General features: G+C 41.3%; 1 protein-coding gene and 1 pseudogene across 2 annotated transcripts; both read left to right on the top strand.

Annotated features, from left to right (window-relative positions):
- The first annotated feature begins 780 nt into the window (after positions 1-780).
- Positions 781-14,370, top strand: LOC136373938 (zinc finger FYVE domain-containing protein 16-like). 2 transcript variants are annotated; one of them, XM_066339017.1, is made up of 6 exons: positions 781-931; positions 7,166-7,274; positions 7,459-9,617; positions 12,357-12,453; positions 13,355-13,479; positions 14,233-14,370. In XM_066339017.1, exons 2-5 carry the CDS (start codon positions 7,205-7,207, stop codon positions 13,390-13,392), a joined length of 2,364 nt encoding a protein of 787 aa, XP_066195114.1. In that variant the 5' UTR covers positions 781-931; positions 7,166-7,204; the 3' UTR covers positions 13,393-13,479; positions 14,233-14,370. The 2 variants fall into 2 exon arrangements, with proteins under 2 accessions (XP_066195114.1, XP_066195115.1); XM_066339018.1 differs by lacking the exon at positions 14,233-14,370 and having other exon boundaries at positions 13,308-13,399.
- A 46-nt stretch (positions 14,371-14,416) lies between these two features.
- On the top strand, positions 14,417-19,231 carry LOC136373939 (zinc finger FYVE domain-containing protein 16-like; annotated as a pseudogene).
- Positions 19,232-20,611: the final 1,380 nt, after the last annotated feature.

Below are 20,611 nucleotides of genomic sequence, written 5' to 3' on the forward strand. Positions count from 1 at the left end.
GGCTGGCCAGGTCTTTCCCTGAGCACATGGCATCCATTGATGGAGAAAGGCTGACATCACTGGGTGGGTGTGATGTCACCAGAACAGGCAGGGAGCAGGGCCTGAGGGGCGCTGATGGGGCGGCGGTGACGTCACTGTGTGGGTGTGATGTCACCAGAACAGGCAGGGAGCAGGGCCTGAGGGGCACTGATGGGGCGGCGGTGACATCACTGTGTGGGTGTGATGTCACCAGAACAGGCAGGGAGCAGGGCCTGAGGGGCACTGATGGGGTGGCGGTGACATCACTGTGTGGGTGTGATGTCACCAGAACAGGCAGGGAGCAGGGCCTGAGGGGCACTGATGGAGCGGCGGTGACATCACTGTGTGGGTGTGATGTCACCAGAACAGGCAGGGAGCAGGGCCTGAGGGGCACTGATGGGGCGGCGGTGACGTCACCGCGGGGTCTGAGGGCATGACGTCCCCTCTTGGACGGAAGGGGCGCCTCCTGCAGGCGGGGCACGGGACAAAGCGGGGGGGGTGTGACCCGCACGGCAGCTCCGCCCCCTCACAGAGGCCCCGCCCCTCCCGATGTCAGTTCCGTCGGCGACTCCGCCCTTCCGCGGTGCCAATCACGAAGACGACTCCTCCTATTTTCCTATGCCGCGTCCCCTCGTGCTGTCCGTCAGACGTGTGGCCCCGCCCCCTCCCGAGGCTGCACCCCGTGCCGCCCGTGGCGGGAAGCGCACGCGCAGGGTGCGGTTGGGCGCGGCCGCGGTGACGTCACGCGCGGGTGTGGCCGCGCAGGCGCGTTGCCCGCGGCGGAGGGTCGAGGCCGCCGCCCGGAGCCACCGGCGGGGCCGGGGCGGGCCGTGAGGGGAGACGGCCTCAAACCGGCCGGGTGAGGTCGGGGCGACGCGGCTGTGGGAGTCTGACCTCTGACTGAGGTTACTGGGTGGGTTATTTGCCCCCAGAGGTTTGGGGGTGCTAGTGATATTGTTTACTGCTATTCCGTTTTTTTTTTATATACAGTACGTATAGTTTATATACAAAGAGTATTATATAGGGTATATGGAAATGATATATGATATATAAAGTACAATATATGAGATTATTTTATAGATTTTAAAGAATACATATATGGTATAAAGAGTGTAATGAACCGTCTTACACTGTACACTTACAGGCATTAACAGAGTGTAAAACATTTTGAGTCTGTGTTTAAATACGAGTAGTAATGGCAGAGACCTGGTCATTAACACCTTCTGGGGAGTAGGGCAGAGGGTCCAGCTGACTGCCAGAGCCGAGTACTGAGGGCTGTCAGTGCTCTGCGGCCGAGGTGGTCTGATATGAATCTCAGCTCGGTAATAATGCAAATCAGAGGAAATGGGAAGTTGAGGGAACAGTGATTTCCGCTGAGGCGTGATCTGCCAGGCCTGGTGCAATCCCATTCTCTGTACCCGTTTTCTGTCACTGGGTGACAAATGCTGACGGAGCCGGTGGTGGCACAGGGCAGTGCGTGTGGGTTGTGTCTGTCCCGGGCAGCCAGCTGGTTCCTCCCCAGCGGGACTGGCTGCTGATACCACTCGTGTGCTGGACGCTGCTGGGAGTCAGAAGTGGTCAATTTTCTGGCTCCAGTTTGGAATGTCCAGTTCTGGGCTTCATGGCAGAAAAAATGAGAAGAGTGTACTGGACAGGATCCAGGGGAGGCCACAGAGAGGATTTGGACTCTGGAACATCTCTGTGCTGGGCATAGACTGCAGGAGCTGGGCCTGGTCAGGCTGGAGAAGGGAAGGCTGACAGGGGATCCCATCAATCCATACAAACATCTCCAAGGGATGCTAGGATAGGCCAGTGCCAGGATGAGGGGCAAGGGCCATCAAATAAAGCTCAGCAAATTCCACCCCAGCAGGAGGAAGACGTTCTGTCCATGGAGGGGCAGAGCCCTGGAACAGCTGCCCAGGGAGGGCCTGGAGTGTCCCTCTCTGGAGACATCCCAAGCCCAGCTGGACACGTTCCTGTGTCACTGACCCTGCCTGGGCAGGGGCTTGGGAATGGATGAGCTCCAGAGGTCCTTTGTAATCCTAATAATTCAGTGATTCTCTGAGTGGTGTGAGTAATGCTGTTTTCAGTTTAGAGGAGTAAGGTTTTATGGGTGCATGAAAGAATGAAAATCCTCAGAAACTGATGGTGATGTGGAATAGAGCTGTGAGTGTGGTAATGTCATTACACTGCTGGTGGAGTTCTGTCCTTCTGAAGAGTCTGTGTTCAACTAACAGAATGGCATTCTTCAGATATGACGATTTGTTGTGGTGTGTCCTGTAAGCTTATCCTTATGTGTCTGAAAACTTCTGCAGCTTTTGTCATCACCCTGTGATTCAGCTCCTAAACTTGCTGTGGCAGCAGCCACCTCAGCTTTTGGTTTAGACAATAAGCTGTTTTGCTCAGCAAGAATAATTTTTGTTTTTATTTAAATTCTTCACGCCGTGTTTGTTTCATTGTGCTGAACTTCTCTATCAGGTTGATTGCTAATGAGCTCTGTGGGCAGCTGTTCCCTTAAACTTTTTGTCTATAGGGCCTCAGGCCTATGTGCGGGTGTATGGTGTTGTGGCATGGGAGGGGGCTGAGAGGGAAAAAGATGTTAAATTCTGTCGGCACACTTGGTGCCTTTTCCTTGGTCATAGAATTAAGAGTCAGAGACGGGTAAGGGATAAAAGGATTTTTATTTTGGTATTTAATAAGGATTTTATGGTGTAACAATTTGTCAAGGTGGAATATGCCAAAAAGCATATGTACAGTAGATGGTGTATACAATTTTATAGGTTTTGTAAATTAGTATATTTAACAAAGATGTTTCAATGAGAGGTTTAAATGAATAGTCTGATATTTTTATTTTCAAGTATTTTTTTTCTTAGATGGGTCTAATCTTAGTTTACAGGATGTGTTTTAGGGGGGGATCTTGGTTTCTCAAGACAGTGTAAGATTTTCTGTTTTCTGACTGTGAGGCTTTTATGATGTTTGGTCTTTTGGCTGAGTAGAATACCAGAATTATGTTAAAATATTAGGCTTAAAGAATTACAAGTATGGGTGTTAAGGGCACTGATAATATATAAAAGGTATATAAAAAGAAAAGGCAAAAATCATCATGGCATCGCCCTTAGTGTGGGAGAAGGGGCACACTGTAGTCCATGAGCATTTCACTGTGAACTTGATGCTTAGTGATCGTGTTTATGTTAGAGGTTTTGTTCTGCTTGTGGTAGTTGCTGGGGTGGTAAGGTGGAAAAAAACATTTCAATCCTCTTACAATTCTTAGTACAGCTTTCTGCTCAGGCTAAATGTAATGACTAAACACTGTGACGGAGCTGAAACAACATAACTGTGCAGCTAGCAAAAATACTGCAGCTATGATCAGAATTAAAGTGGCTCCTTTGGTCATCTTTCTCCAGGGAGACCCGTGTGCCCCTGCCTGTGTGTTCATTTGCCTCTAAACCCCAGGTGGGGCTGTTTTAGTATGTTTTGTGTGAAAGCGGGCCTGGCCTGTGCAGTGGGGATTAGCTGTAACAAATTGCAGGTCTCATGGTGCCCATATGTGTGATCACTACAGAGAGTAGTTCTCAGGGGTTCTTAGACATCAAAAGGTAGCTTGTCTTCAGACCTTGAACTGTTTTGTGAGTTATCACCACCAAAAACTCTGCCTACCTCAATTTACAGAGTGTATCTGCAAAAACACCCCTGGCAATCCATTCTGTAAGTTGGCCACTCAGTATCCCAGCAACTTTGTGTTATCTTCTCCTTTAAATAAGAGTGTGTTGAGAAATCCCCAGTGGAATGTCGATTTTGAACTCTGGAATATGTTATTGCCTGTTACATTAGAAGGGGTAAGTAATTTATAAAGGATATAAAAGAAGCGTTGAGGTCTGTGAAGTGTTTTTAAATGCACTGTCACACTTGTGGTCAGTGCAGTCATCGGGATCTCGGGATTTGCATTCCACAGTTAATAGTTAACAGTTTTAATGTGGTAGAACTATTGCCTCTGTTTCTTAGGTCTGTGTGCTGCTGTGTTGGGAGTGTGGCAGCTCATTTGTTGGAGATCTAAGATAAGCCTGTTTAGAAACACAACAAAGGTGTATCTGGAGAAGTGACATGTCCAGTGTGCACTTTTTCTGTAGTATATTTTGTGCTTTGATTATTATTCTCCCATTTTGAGATGGACTGCTATTTTATCTTCAGGTCTTCTTCTCTGTAAATATATATCTTTATCTGAAAGCATATAGTCTTTAACAGACCATGATTTAAATATTGTTTTAAAGTTAAAAAAAAATTATAAGAAGGAGCTGGTGAGAGCCTTAAGTTGTATGTCTCCTTGCACTATTAGGGACTTACTGCCTCAGATAAGATTATAAGCATTAAGTTTATTTTTAAAAAAATACTAATCTGTAAACCAGTTTAGAGAGTGACAAGTGACTGCATTTGGAGTTCTAAAAAACATGTTCAGAAAACAACAGTTGTGCCTACTTAAAAAATGTACACAGGACTGGTGGTCCTGGTTTCTGATAGTTACAGTGTAATGTAGTTCTTTTGTTACAAACATAAGTCTTAGAAGAACATGTTCAGAACAAATGCAGTTTGCTGAAGCACATGGTTTCTCCAGACCCTTCACTTAGGGAAGCAAGCAGCCATTTAATAAAAACGTGTCACCAGAGCTTTTTCATAGATTCTAATTAATTAATGTAAACATTGGGACAGGCTGCAGGCAAATCCAGGCAGCAGAAAATAAAACTTGTTCCTCTTGCTGAAAGAGGATTTGAAACATGAGAAACTAGAAGGCTTTTACAATTGTTTGGTAATGCAGACACATGGACTCAGGACAGAGAGTTAGTGCTGCCTGTCCTCTTTTAGGGGTTTTGATTTTGTTGCAGGTTGCAGCTTTTTGCTTGTAGGCCTATTGTAGAAAAGGGCAAGACCTTTGAGAAATCTGAGGAAAGAGTAATGAAAGTGGGAATAACATATATGCTTGTTTTTCAAAGTTAGGTTAGTTATTCAAAATACTTTACCAAATCAAATAACTACTTTACTTAAAAAATAGATTTGACTAAACAGAGCAGCATTTCTGGGTTGTAGACTGAGGTATGATAGTTCTCCTGAGCTTCCTCTCTGTAGAAGTGAGTTAATCTGCATTAAATAGATGCAAATATTGGCATATGATTTTATTTCTCCAGTTCTTTTCATTGAGCTCTTCTGTTTTTGGGGAGTTTAGTGGGCCAACACTGTACAGCATTAATGCACCCTTCTAATTAGCTTTATAATCTAATAATAGATAGCGTTGTAGTCTAATAATGCCCTTATGCTTAAATCAGAATTAGTTCTGTATCTCTCAAGAGTGCAACACAATGAATATTCTCTAGGCCTTTCAAAGTAAAAGACAAAGATAGATGAAATAATTACTTGCTTCACCCCTGTATTTTTTGTTAAATAGAGAAGGTTTTTGTTTCTAGTAAGCTTTTGTTGTTATTGATATTTGTGCTATCCGGTGAGATTGTATAATAAATACCTACAGAGAACACAAATTAGCATTATGCATCTTCTGATTCCCGGTTTTCTTGTAACCCTTCAATATTTCTTGTTTATGTGGTCTATCTGACTATTGACTGTCCACAGATACGTGCTTTAGGGATGGGATCTGTACTTTGATGTCTCTCAGTGAATCACCAAAAGCTGTTAATCGTGTAAGGTTCTTAATTGAAATAACTTCCAGTTCATGTTGTTACATCCCCTTCGCTGAGAGGTCGTGATTGTTACAGGAAAGATCTGTATTCAGACGTGTGAGGAGAACCGGCACCAAGTCCGTGCTTGCTGCTCTTTGAGCCCTCCAGACAACTGTCAGAGACTTGTATTAGAGTGCAGCCTGAAGATTTTGGCTGTGACTAATGGCCATGGATATCAAAACAGTGATATATTCAGGTCGTTCCTTTTGGACTTACATGTGGACACTAAGTACTGCATTACTGCGAATTTGTTTCACCTTTCTTATGGTTTTGCAAGCCTCTATTTGAACTACACATTGCCTTGAAGTGTTCTTGTCCATGCATAATAATGTAGTAAATAATTGCATCACAAGTGGTGAATAGTTACATGTTAAAATAGGTTAATGCTCCTGATCTGAGCTGTTCAGTGAGGAGGAACCTTAGAGCTTAGAGGGGGAAGTAAGGCAGAGAATCTAGGTCTGTAGCTGCAGGGTGGCGTGAGTGGTATGAGAGGATTTAAGTATTTGTTTGGGCTCTAGGATTTTAGAAGAGTGTTTGGACATTACTAGGTGGTCAGAACATGAGCTGCATTGGGGTTGAATGTTAAGTCAGTGCAGAAGCTGTATGCACTGATAAAAGCAGAAAGAAAACTAGACAGCTCTCTGGAGATGGATCTCAGTCCCTTCAGTTTGCTCAAAGGAACTGTAAATATTGATTTTTGATAGGTAGTTCCACTGCATGGGTGTTGAGCCATTGAAAAAGATGTGCAGTTGGAAAGCAATTCTGAGTGACCAAAAAGCCATAAAATTGAGCGGCTGCGAAGGTTCATTAAACAAATAAATCAGTGTGTTTTGCAGTGGGGAATGTGACTGATAAATAAGTAGCTTTCTGATGAGCTGGTAAGTCTATAATAAGAGTTTTATGTTCTAAGGGTCTCAGAAGTGTAGTTGTGTAGTTGTTTAGGTGTTTTGAGTAGAACAGAAATGATAAGCTGAACTACTGTGTTGGATTTTTAATTTGTATTATTGTTTACACAGTTTAGTTGTATGAAAAGGGAATAATGGCCAATTTTGATTTTTGCCTGTGAACTAAGTGGTGTAAGATGTTTATAGGGTCAGACTAGAAGATCCTAATATTCCTTCTGGTTTTAAACTTGCTGACATTGTATTGCCATAGCAGATGCTTTCAGATGCATTTTTTTAATAAGTAGCCTCAATTTTGTGATTTGAAGTGAATTTAGGGGTGTATTGTTCATAGTGCTAGATACACTGAGCGTATCTAGAGTACTTGGAGGCTGCAGCCCTATTTGTGCTTAGGGTTTGTTTACACGGAAAGGGAACGAAGTATTAATAAAGAAAAAACTCATATGAACTGCTCTCTAATATGAACACTTAGGCTTTGTAAACAAAAATGCTTTCAATTAAATGCTGTGTTTTTCTCTGTAGGTTTAAGAAGGCTAAGGCTTCACTAGAATTGTGACTAGAATGGACAGTTACTTTAAAGCTGCAGTCTCTGACTTGGACAAACTACTTGATGAATTTGAGCAGAATACAGGTTGGTTTCTGCAATGCCTTTTTCGTGGAAGTACATGGTCAAATGACTGTTACCATGGAGTTTGAAAGTAGCATCTGCTAAGTAAAAGCTTGTATTGATGAGTAGATGGGATTGAGAGGGAGTACACTGTGGAAAGAGAGGAGTCTTATAAACTTTGTTTTTGATCTTTTCTTGCTTAAAATAGATGAATGTGAGTGCTTCAGAACACCTCAAAATCCATATGACTCAAAGCTTTCTTCAGCCCTGGATTGTTTAGAACATGCACACCCCACACCAGAGCTGCCAGAGGATCCTGCCAGATGTCCTGCTCCAGAGGAGAGCTCTTTCTATGCCCCTGTAGGGACAAGTGATGTGCTCAGTTACTCACCACCCAAAGAGAAAGCTGTTGCTGTACCTGACCTTTTGTCCACTGTGGACAGTGGTTCCCTAAATGAAATTCAGTCTTTGAGCCTGGAGAGGTGTAGCATACCTGTGTGTGATCTTGTCCATGACACAGCCAGTTTAATCCACTCAGTGACTGCTCATGAAGGGACTCAGAAGCTGCAGCCAGATGACTTCCAGTGCAGCAAAGGGCCTGCTGGCTCTGGCTTGTCTTGTACCCCCATTCCTCTTTGTGTGACATCACCTGGCTGCAATGGTGCTGCCAACACAAAACAGAGTGATGGAGACTTGGTATTACAAGATTCAGGGCATCTCACAACAGAGCAAAGTAATAATTTCACTTTAAAATCAGAGAGTTGTGCTGCAGGAACAGTCCTGGGCCCGTGTGATGATCAACACAGGACAGAACCTGTAAAGTGCAATGAAGTACTTGACCACCCTGGACAAACTGCTGCCCTCGATACTGTAACATCACAGAGTCTGAATGCACAAAGTCCCAAAGATGAGAAAGCCTGTGAAAAACTGCCTTTTGAACCACAAGATGACAGTGCATGCTCTGCAGCAAGCAAAGAACTGTGTGGAGGAAATGCCATAGGAAAGGTAGAACCAAATGATGGGATTTATGCTGATTCCATGCCTTCAGATCTGCCAAAGAGGCATCCCTTGCACAACAGCAATGCAACGTTATCTAGGAGTTGTGTCTTACCAGTCTCCTCTTGTCAAATAGGAGCTGAAGCAGAATTGAGAAAGAATGATGCAGAATTGAGAAAGAATGATACAGAAGAGAATTTAGATAGTGAAGAACTTAATAGCAGTGAGATACTATGCAGTGTTTCCAGTTCGAGTGTGTCAGCTGAGGATGTTCAGACATCTCTGTCAGGTCTTTCCCTTCCTGTGTCCATGTGTGGTTCATCAGTTGTAACAGAAGAAAAGGTTAATCCTCTACCTCAAAATGCAGTGGCGGAGGTTATTAGTGATACTGTAACTGTTCATGCTGGAGAGTCTGAAACTCAACTCCCCAGAAGGGAATCCTGTGAAAATACTAGCTGCCATGAACAAGAAGATTTAGCTGAAATCAGTGCAAGTATTGAAGAAAAAAGTAGGGATGGAGAAAAATACAATACTGAGAATGTAATTGATGATGGTGATTCTCAGCAATTCAAAGCTTTTTCTGCAGCTTTTCGAGACTTCGGAGCTGAACCATGTAGTGTTGGTTTAGACAATTTTTATGATGAGAGCATGAGCTCTGTTATGGCTGACTTTACTGTTGAAAATGTTATTAAAAGTGATATTCTAATAAGCGATGCTGAGCTTGATGATTTTTTGTATGGACAAAGTCTGCAGTTCACTGTGCTGAAATCTTCATGCAATGATGGTAACTTGATGGAAGCTGATGCAGATGGAGGGAATTTAACAGATCTGAACAACCTGGATTTGATGGAGGTCAGTGAAGAACTTACACAAACAAAACTGGAGGAGATAACGAGCATTAGTAGTAACCTTAAAGCATCTATTCCTGACAATGAAGTGGAAGCTGCAACAGAAGTCAGCATGTCTCATGGTCAGGGCATGGCTGAGAGTGGCAGTGGAGCTCTGGCTTCTGATGTCTGTATTAAAGGTGCAAAACCTAAGCAGTTGCTTGACCTTTCCCAAGCTGGTCAGAAACAACTGAGTAGAACAAATGAACTTGAAACGGAAAACCAGGAATCTGATTCTGGTACCCCAGAAGCTCCCCTCTCAGACACCAATGTAAATGTTGTTAATAATTCTGACCCTGGGGAAAGCAGCTCTGAAGCTGGAGGAAATCAAACATCTGAAAGCGCTAAACCACATAAAACACCTCCAGCTCTGTCATGGAAACAGCCCTTCTGGGTCCCTGACTCAGAGGCACCCAACTGCATGAACTGCCAGGCCAAGTTCACCTTTACAAAGAGACGACACCACTGCCGAGCCTGTGGGAAGGTGAGTTACTGGGGAGGAGTCCTGTGACGGGAAATGGAGATTCTGATTTAGGCATAATCAAGATAGAGAAGGGAAAGAATACTGACAGAAGTTTTCTTGGCTCAAAGTACTTTATTTAACAAAGACCAGTTTTTAATTTCCCTCCATAGGAACCTAAGGACTGTTGGAAAAGATTGATGTTAATTAAGAAACATAAAACCTTTTTTGTGGAAATTGTGATTAAAGGGAAGTACAAAGTAAGTTCTTATCTGCCAGTACTGGCTAGGCTGATGTGTTTTACACAGAGTAGGGGGGATGAGATGATGGACTGCTTCATCATACATAATCTTACTGAGTCAGCCCATTATTGAGCTTTTAACTTAACTCTACATGTTCTAAAAAACTGAGATGGTGGTGATGAGAATCCAGTGGTTTTACTAGTGATTGTAACTTTAGAGCACTGCCCATTGAAGGAATTCTGAAAGAATTGCAGTTTTTCAGGACCTGTAGTAAAAGTACCGATGCAAAAGGATTTATGGTCTAAATCTGTCTTCTGGTGTGTTTAGATGTATCATTTTCTAAGGAACTCATCTCAGGAAAAGAATGTGGTTCAACAACAGAATGAATAATTGCAGAACTTTTTTTCAGCCTGAGGTCTTCTATAGAGAGTGATGCCAGAGCTGATACTCAGTTCAGAATTCTGTTGTGATCTACTGTGGGTTGTACTAGTGCATAAATGGAAACGCTAGCAATACTAATGACCTCACTGTTCATTCCTGCTTTCTAAGCTTTAAGGATGAGGAGACAGACTAAAGAGTCAGTGTCAGTACTAAATTTTCAGTTTATCTGATTTGTTAGTGTCAGTACTAAATTTTTGCATCCCCAGTGTTAAGCACCACCTGGAAGGGCATGGTAGTTTTTCTTTCCACCTCTCTTGTAGCAGTGTGTATTCAAAGCACATTGCTTATTTAGTCAGCTTTAGTAAGACTTTTTGTCTTTTTAATAGCAACTTTTTTTGTCTTAAAAAAGTCAGACGTTCCTTGTGAAGCTGTTGTTTGTTGTGTTTTCAGCCACCTGGGAAATAAGGGAAGACTGGTAGGAATTCACAGTTGTCCTCTGTAGACTGTTCTAGAAGACAATTGTATGGATTCCCATGATCCCACCTCTTTTTTATCAATGAAAATGGCAACACTTGTAGACTCTAACATCTGTACTGGAAGAAGTGTGAAGTTAGTGGTCTCTGTTTTCTCTCCCATCTGTAGCCCTCACAAGGCCAAAGAGTTATGCAGTTCCATTCTCTGAGTGTTTGTCTCTGCTGTGGTACCCTCCTTCTTCCTAGTGCAACCAGGACCCACTTGTTTTCTCAACAGCCTCCTTTCTTCACCTCCTTTCTCCTGTCCCTTAGTTTGCCTTCACCTTTTAGTTGCATTAGGATTTATCCTCATGCAGTCCCTTGCAGGTCCCAGTGTCACCAAAAGTATGAAGAGAATACTTCTTGCTGGGGATTGTGCTGCTTGGCATTTGAAGCCCTGAAGTGGATTACAACTGATCAGCAATTAATCCTCATCAATTACATTCTTAATGTATATACTGAGCATGCGTGTTTTCTGTTGAGGTAGATTACCTGTGGCATTAATCCAGAAGCAGTTTGAATGGTTTCTTTTTTTAGCTCGTATTACACTGATCAATCATGCTTTTACAGTGACTTTCCTTGCTTAGAGGAGTTAGTTGTAATAACTTTCTTTTTTCCTATGTCACTACTGTTTGGGATTTCCCCCTGCCATCATCCTTTGATCTACTTTGTTTTTTCTGAATTGGGAGCAATTAGGATTTAGGGGTTTCAGAAGACCTTTTGGAAAGGCTCTAGAGCCTGCATATAGCTAAAAAATTGTGTGACTCGTTAAAAACTTGCAAATCATCCTTGAGAGAACATGAGGGGAAGGTGACAAAAGCTCCAGATATTTATGGCAACTCTTGCAAAACACCATCTATTCTAAAGACATAGTTCTTTCAATGAGATTGTGTAGATGTTGTCCAGGCTAATGAGACACACTTTCTCCCCTGTTTCTGCTTTAAAATAGACAGGATATATACCCTTGGAATAGAAGTGCATATTCTGTTCTTCCAAAGCAGCGTTCTTTGAAAATACTTGTCTGAAGGGAGCTTGTCCCATGCAGGCAGCACTGCTTGTTCTTGCTGAAAGAACAGGAGAGCCACTCAGCAGCCTCAGCACATGAGCCAGCCTGCCCCAGGAGCCTGCAGCAGAGAGCTCTGGCCACCCTGCTTTTCCCACAGTGGAGAGGCAGCCTTGAGTTTCTTAGAGATTGGCAACAGCTTCCTGAGAGCCGTGGTGAGCACACAGTACTGCAGAGATGGTCCTAAAGCACCAAAGCAAGTCCCAACTCTGTGTCTCAGTCCTTAGCCGTAGTATTGGTGTTTAATGTAAGATACTTAGAGGAGTATCAAAAGTAGGAGTGAATTTGGAATAGGTGGTGCAACCTGAAATTCTTTTCATCAGTCCAGATAAGAATTTTAATAGAATTTCAATTGGGTACTCCATGTTGCTGCTTTCTGCTGGGTGTATATTGTGGATTTTGTTCTTTGCTGTTTATTTTTTTCCTCAGGATTTCTTGTAAGATACAGGCTTGAAAACAAGGCTGAAGATGGTTTAGAATGAAGGAAGTAAAATTTTTTGAAAGAGTTTTCTATTTGCTGTACAGTATGTCTATAATATTTAATGCAATCCTTCTTCTGATTCAGGTTTTCTGTGGTAGCTGTTGCAAACGAAAATGCAAACTACACTACATGGAGAAGGAGGCAAGAGTCTGCACTGGCTGTTATGATAATATTAATAAAGGTAAAGAGGTTTCTTTGAGTAATTGCAGTAATCATGGAAATATCTCTATCATCTTTGTTCTTTTGGGGAGCTTGATTACTTTAATAGGTTTTTCTATTTCTAAGATGGAGGGATAAAGAGAATAATTGTACTTCTTAGTTGGATTCCAGTTCTTATTTTGAACGTTGGTGGTTTTTTTTAATTAAAAAAAGTAATTTTTAACTCCATTGGATTAAATAGAAAGTTACAGAAGAATGCAATTTATCCTGTTGAGTCATCTGTGACAGGAGTCTAGCAGAAGTTATCCTTCTTCCACAGTAGACCTCTGCATATTTAAAGGCCACATCCCTGATTGTTCTCACATGTTGTTTGCCCACTCTATGTTGCTTCCTTTTCTGGTCCTTTTACAAGTCACTTACCAGGGATGCAGTAAATGATTCATCATATAACCTTTTCTTAACTGGAAGCTAACCATGCTTATGAAAATATCAGGAGAAACAATTGAGGTCCTGTAGATGAGTATGTAAAATAACAAGTTGAAAACATGTCAGGCCACCTGAAAGTGGAGTTCAGCCTGACAGATGTGACACGTGTTTGCCCCGAGGGTTGGGGGTCACAGTGATATAGTCACTGCAATGCTGCCAGGAGGACAAGGGGAAGTCTCTTTATCTCAAGAGAAATGAGGCAGTTATGCAGGTAGAAAATAAATCTGAGTTTTCTTCCATACAACAGTTTCAGTGTTTATTTTTCATAGCTAGGTCACAAACTCGGCATTGCCTCTGCCAAAAACTCCCCACCCATCCACAGCACTGCTCTGCAAATGGAATTTAATCAATTGCAAGATCTTAAAAACTAACCACGTTATTTTAGCACAGGCATTTGAAAGGATGATGAGTCCAACTGGTCCTGTCCCCAATTCCAGTGTCTCCTCTGAACATTCTTCCGCTGTTCCATCTGTAGAAGAGACTGAGATACCTGGTGGTGCCAGCTCTCCTTCACCATCTGCATTGTTGCCTATCTCAGCACTTAAACAACCTGGTTTTGAAGGTACAGATGCTAAATATAACAGAGCTGCATATCAGGTCTGGGATTTATAGTTGGTATTTTTTGTGTGAAACAGGAACACTCTGAATGGAAACATTTTCACTTCCCAGTTTTGGTGCCAAGCCCAAGCTGGTCTTAAATTTCTATTTATGTTATGTGGATGTTACTTTTTTCATTGCCCTTTCTCCATATATTGTAAATCTTTTTGTGTAGTTAATTTTATAATTTTTACGTGTCTGGGGAGATCTCTGGCTTGTGTTGGGCTGCCAGTAATAGAGTAAAAACAAAAAGTATCTGTTCAGGGTGAAGTTACAATGGAGGAGCAAAGGTTAATTTTCTGTAAATACAAATAATTAGGGGCTAACTAATGTTCCACTTTCACTAAATATCTGACCTTCTTCAAAGAAAACACATTTTTAAACAAAGTGATAAATCAAGTTTTTTTAGAGTGTATTTCATCTTTTAGTTCTGATGTGCATTTCGTTCTTAAATTGCTACAAAGGGATGATTGAGGAAGTAGCCTTCTGTAATATGAATTTATAGATCTAACTGTAGCAGGGCAGCTTCTTCTGCAAGTGAGAGATTTTGTCGCATGTATTTGCCTGATTGGAGACTGGCTGATGTCAACCTCTACCTGTGCTTCATTCCACTAAACAGATTGTCGGTATATTTGGTGGGAGGAGGGGCTTCATTTTTGTCCCTTTCAGCTGTTGAAACAACGTGATAATACAGAGTTGTTGTTTTAACCTGTTGCAGGGCTGTGCCCCAGAGAACAGAAGAGAGTTTGGTTTGCAGATGGTATTTTGCCAAATGGGGAAGTGGCAGACACAGCAAAGCTGTCCTCAGGAGCAAAGAGATCGCAGGACTCCAGCTCAGTGAGCCCGGACCTACCGGAGACACTCGCGGTAGGAGCCGGGATGGTTTAGCTGCATGAATTACAGGAGACCTTTACTTGCCATGGATGGGGCCCCTTAAACATCATGATTCACAGCCTTTGGAATCTGAGGCTATAGTTAAGTGTTTTTGTCAGGGGCTGTGAAGTCTTTGGATTGAAAAACATGGTAGTAATTTTCAATTTGAGTAAAACCAAGCATAGTTTTCAAAGGAAAACCTTGTTTGGTTTAAAGTGTCTGTGAACTTCAAAACTGGTGTGGCTGAAAATTTGCCAAAGCAGGTTTTTTTGTACACAGTGTTTGATGAACCCCTTTTGTGAAGATGACTTCAGCCACAATTCTTAAGCCTGTCATTGGCAACACGCTTACAGTACAAGTTTGTAGTTGTTTCTTTTTATTTGCAGTGGTCTGCAACGGTTTTCCTGATGGACTAGACTAACCAGGTTTCTTAGTGCCCTGCAATACCACATTATAGGGTGCAACAAAATCTGTGTATTGCTTCTAGCGTGAACTAATATTCAACTGAAAGGGGGATTTTTTTTACGAGTCACATGCGTACTGTTGAATGAACTGCACTTTAAAAGAAAAGTCAAAAGAAAAGGTATAAGTTTGCTGTGAAAAGACTTAGCGAGGTTCCTCAGGAACCTTTTTAAAATAAAACATAAACACTGAAGCACTGTCTCCAGTAATAAAATAAATTTCATGATTCTCACAGCACTCAAGAGTTTTTAAAATATATTGTTAAAGCTAAAAAACCAGATCATTATTATTTGTATATAGAAGATCTGAACACTTATCAGGTGTATAGCATTTAAATCAGCTTTTACTCATGAGAAGCTGTAGTAATCAAATCAGAGTTGAAGTAATCAAAAGATATAGCCTGTCTCTCATTTTGGGGAAAGAGTAGGATATTTGCACTTGCAGAAGATGAGCAGTGTCTAAAATTAAAAGCAGCATGGACAAAGTGAGTGGAAGAAAATTAGTTGGTAGTTCTCCTGTGCAGCCTCAGGAGCTCAGACAAAACCAGCACAGTACAGCTCTGAAACAGAGGCAACACAAAATCCTGAAAGTGCTGCCACAGGATGCTGTGAAGGGCAGAAATGCCAAGTGATATGAAACATTGGCAAGCAGATTCAGGGAAGAATTCTATTATTAGCCATGTTTTTGTACGTTTTTTTGTAGAGTCTTCCTTTTGGGTTGGTGGCTTTTTTAAAAACTTTGTGGCAGCATATTTGTTAAATGGAAGATTGCTGGAACCTGACGGTACACCAGGAGAACTGCTGCAGGGCAAGCATAAAGTTGTCAGTTTTTTTCTTGTTGTATAGACAAAGTCTTCCCTCTGGATATAGCATGCAAGTCTAAAGAATAATATTGTGCATCTCTATTTTTGTTGGAGGAGTCTTGGAGGCGTTGGTTTTTTTAATTTTATTTTTTTATGACAGCTGACGTCCCAACGTGCCTGTGTTCATGGCTTGTTATACCTGTCTTGCTGGGAGAGCAGTGTGGGTTTGACTCCAAACTAGAAATTAATCAGCCTGAGCAAAGCTACCTTCAGCTATTAGTAGAGCATTAGAAATAGCATAGAAGTATGTCTGCTCAAGTACTCAACTGCTGATCCAGTTTGTCTTACCTCACAAATAAATTAACTATGCATCTTCACCCATGTAACTCCTAAACAAAAAAAAAAAAAAAAAAAAAAAAAAAAAAAAAAAAAAAAGATGATCCAGGAAAGATTTGCTGGTTTTTTTCTTATTAGAAGGAAATGGATTCTCAACTTTTGTGATAGATTTCTTTCTTTTTGCTTCTAGAATGCTAATAATGAAAGTTTAGCTGGCTATGAGACAGTGTAGATTTTTTTGTTGTTGTTACTTCTTCTTCATAGGCTGCAAACCAGAGGAAGATGATCTGGTGTTGGGGATTAGGTTTTGTTCCTTTTTACTCTAAAGAATTTTTTCCCCATAAGTTACCAAGGAGACTAAGTGTCGTACTTAAGACTGTTTAACAAAACAGAGGGGTGGTCGAAGCTTGGAGGGGAGGGGGCGGGGATAACGCGAGTTTTGGGGCAGGTAAAGGGCAGAGCTTGGGGCAGCTAGGCACTCTGGTTTTCGGCGTTTGGGGAGAAAGCACAGCTGGGTTGGTGCTCCTGCTAGAAGAGTTCACTGTCTCTGGAGGAGTCCAGTCCTGGGAAATCTGCCATCATCTGCTCGCCCTGGAATTCTGAGCTTCTCTGCCGCCCTGCGGGAGCTGGGCCAGCCCTGCCCTGCTGTCACAGTTTTGTCGGTGCTGCTACAGAGTGACCCTGCACTCCCTGCCTGCTGGGACATCCTGCCATCCCAGACACCAGCCCGGGACTTTCCACTGTTCAGCTTGGTGCTCTGAGGATCCTACGAAGGCACCGAGACCAAACTGCCCTGGGTTTTTGTGAAGCAAAGTCCTCGAAGTTCTTGGTATACTGTTTTTGTTATCAATGCTGTAGTTGTTTTTTCGTTTGTTTTGCTTTGTTATACATGCTAGTAAAGAACTGCTACTTCTATTTCCAAATCTTCTGCCTAAAAGCTTTTTAACTGAAAATTATAATTGGAAAAAAGGGGGTGGTGGTAGTTTACATTCTCCATTCCAAGGGAAGCTCCAGCTTTCCCTGGCAGATACCTGTCTTCCCAAACCAAGACACCTGGTAACTGATGTAAATCAAAAACTGAAGGAAGAAATAGAGAAGATGACAAGAATGGAGGAATTGCATCCTTCTGTTCCTTCCGATGATGCACAGCAGGCCACTCCAGGCCCCAGTGAGGTGGCACCCAGTTACAAATCTGTCACTCTAGGAACTGAAGAGTGTGGCCCTGCAGCAGTTGAGAAGAGCAGTCTCAGTTCAGTGGATCAGAGCACATGGGATGTGCCTGTCACTGCTTCAAGTTACAGAGCACTGTGTGAGCTAGAAAACTGAGTGCAACAAGAGATCGGCCTTCTTCCTGATGGTGATCAGCTGCCACCACTTCTGCCTGCATTGGGTGAAAAAGGGAAAGGTAAAATCTGATAACATTTTGAGAAAATAGTTTATATTTACTCATAGAATCCGAGAACCATTTGGGTTGGAAGGGACATTAAAGCTCATCCAGTGCCACCCCCTGCCATGGGCAGGGACACCTTCCACTATCCCAGATTTGTAAATACAGACTCATGTGCATGCAATTTGTATTTTAATATAATTCTCATGTAATTCATTTGTTGCATACTGAATAGTTGGGTAATGACTGCAATTTTAACAAGATCAGTATGTTATTAAGAGAAGAATGCTTCACCACATAATTGCATTATGGTGGTGGCTGTGCTAATCAGAAGTACCTTACTGAACCAGAGTATGGATGAAGAGTCAGCACACATTCAGTCAGGGATTTCCAAAGGAATGGTAGCCCGGGTTTACACCTTAGAAGTTGCTGCTTCTCTTCTATGTGTTCCTTGAATCTTAGGGTAAGCTTTTCCCTGGTTGATCTGTAGCTATTCAGATCTTGGAAATAACTACCAGGGTAGGAGGATGGAATGACTGTGTCATACAGTGAACTGATTCTTGGTTTGGGACATTGGCTGGTATATTGAACTTAGTCATGTATTAATTTATTTAGATCTTACGGTGGAGGAACATCCATTTCACCAAAAGGTTGCCTTGCTGCTAGAGAAAGGAGGTCCTAATCCATTGACTTTTATTCTAAATGCAAACTTGCTTGTCAATGTGAAGCTAGTAACATGTAAGTATTGCACATTTTCTTTTCCATTAAATCAAGCCTTTTTTTTTTTTTTTTTTTTTTTTTTTTTCTGTCTGTAAAACAGCATCATGGTGTATCTTATGTTTTTAAAGATTCCTTAGAAAAGTGCTGGTGCTTCTCAACAAATGGACTGCATGGTTTGGGTCAGGCAGAAATTGTCATTCTGTTGCAGCATTTGCCTGATGAAGATGTTTTCCCTAGTGAAATATTAAAATTATTTCTTCACATCTATAAAGATGCAATGAAAGGTGTGTCATTTTAATGTCTAACTTTTTCTTGTGTAGTATATTCTTACTGATCTTTAAAACCTAAAGCTGATAGGTAATTTTTCTTGAATTACTTGTCTAATGTAATTTCTTTTGAAAGAGCTTGCAATGTTAGACTAGAATTCTAAATAACAGAAACAAAATAATTTAAGTCTGTTTCATATACTTATGTAATCATCCTGTTTGCAAGTTTTTTTGTTGTTTAGTCATATTGTGGTTGAGATTCTGGTTATGAGCCCTTGAGTCTATGAATTTTAGGACACCTGGTTCTTCATTTGTAGAAGTACAATGCTCATAAATGTAAATATTTTAGGTCTGTTGATCAAAACTCATCAATTGATGTGTTTAGGACTTCTGACACTTGTTTGAAGAAACTTAGTTTCATAGTCAGGTTCATTTAGTGATGAACTACAGGGCTCCTATTCTGTGGGTTTAGATACCTGACAGACTTCAGGAAGATGTAAGATAAATGGTGAGCTTGCAAGTCTGTCAGATGTCACTGCTTAGAGCAGTTCTCTTGGCACTAAAGTGTGAGTTGCACAGATCTGTAAACACTCTCCATTCCTCTTTCGACAGGAAGGCTCATAAAAAATATGGAAAATATTACCTTTACAGAAAACTTTCTCAGAAACAAAAAGCATGGAGGATTCCTGTTTGTTTCACGAACTTTTCAGAAATTCGATGACCAGATTTTACCAGATAATCCTTTTCTTTGTGGCATTCTTATCCATAAACTGGAAATACCCAGGGCAAAAGTGTTTCCAGTCTGTTTGATGTTGAGATTGGGAGCAGAATATGGGACTAATTTTTAATGGTTTAATGGTTAAATAGCTGTTTAAATGTAAAGTTTGCTTTGGAAATGCATGTAGTTTTAAGACAAGCAAGCTATTGTAAAATCATCTTTGCATTATTTTATATTGCACTTGTATAAGCCCAGCATGCAGAGCCACCTGGGAATGTTCATTGTCCTGCTAGACTTCTTTGAGGTTTGTTTATTTTTTTTTGTAGCTGATGAGAAAGCTAAGAAGCCAAAACTCACAGTAAAATATAAGGATTTTTTTTTTGATTGTAGGAGAAAGGTTTGAAGGGATGTTCACAAGCCCAGTTTACAACTCTGATAAAATGGTTATTTTAATTCAATTATTGCAGTTAAGTGTATTAATATTAATATTACTGCTTCATAAACCAAACAAAGGTATTGATTATTTATAAGGATAATGTATTAATACATTGGAAACATCTAGGCATGTAAAAAGGCTGTAGCCCAACACTGTAGAAACCGCAAGTCCATAAACATGTACCCATTGCCTGTTCATGGATTTCTGCAGCCCACAGTGGACCTCTACCAGCCAGATCCTGTCTGTGTGGTAACAAGGGTGGCAGCTGCTTGGTTGATGTTCTTTCTCTTACCAAATCACTTGCTGTGTTTTGGTTTTTTTCAATTTTGTCAGATGTAACCATGGCAAGGGGGAGGAAAACCACACAGTGGCTGAGAATGACCTTTGTCTGGTCAGATATTGAGATTTAGAGACAGATTATAGCTAAAAAAAACTATAAACTAAACTAAAACTAAAATAAAATAAAATAAAAATTAAAACTATTTGAAATAGCAAATTTTAGAGTTGTTTGTAGGTAAATATGACCCTTTTGCTTCCTGGCCTATCCAACACCTGTGGTAAGTGTCAGGCACCAGAAGCCACTCTTTGGAGACACTGGACACACAATTAGGAATCTACTTGTTCAGAGTAGTTGCTTTATTATCTTCCCTTCCTGTTGTAATCAATATTACATAAAGTATCTTGCAAACAAATTGATAATCTGGAAAGCAGAGCTGATGTTTTTGACTTCGAGTTAAAAAAGCTGTTTGTTTCATTTTGTATTGTTATGCATTAGTTCTGGTAGTGAAAAAAGACTTTTAATTAGTAAGAGAGATGTTGGCATTTGCATTGATGCTGCTAGTCATCACTGTTAAGGTGCATTTTTCTCTTCCAAGCATCACTGTGGTATAGGGGTTCTGGTCTTAAATATGACAATTTTAAATGTGAAGAAACACTTGAAAGGCGGATGCTGTGGACTAACTGCAGTAGTAGTTACTTTGTCAGACAAACTTAACCTTGCCGTAGTTATTCAAGTTGACTCTCTTTTCTGAAGAACTTTTTAGCAAAGTCGTAAGTCAAGTCTGGAATTTGTGCCTTTCCCTGTGGAAGTTTTCCCT

This window comes from Sylvia atricapilla, chromosome Z (genome assembly GCF_009819655.1).
Source record: "Sylvia atricapilla isolate bSylAtr1 chromosome Z, bSylAtr1.pri, whole genome shotgun sequence".
Lineage (NCBI taxonomy): Eukaryota > Metazoa > Chordata > Aves > Passeriformes > Sylviidae > Sylvia > Sylvia atricapilla.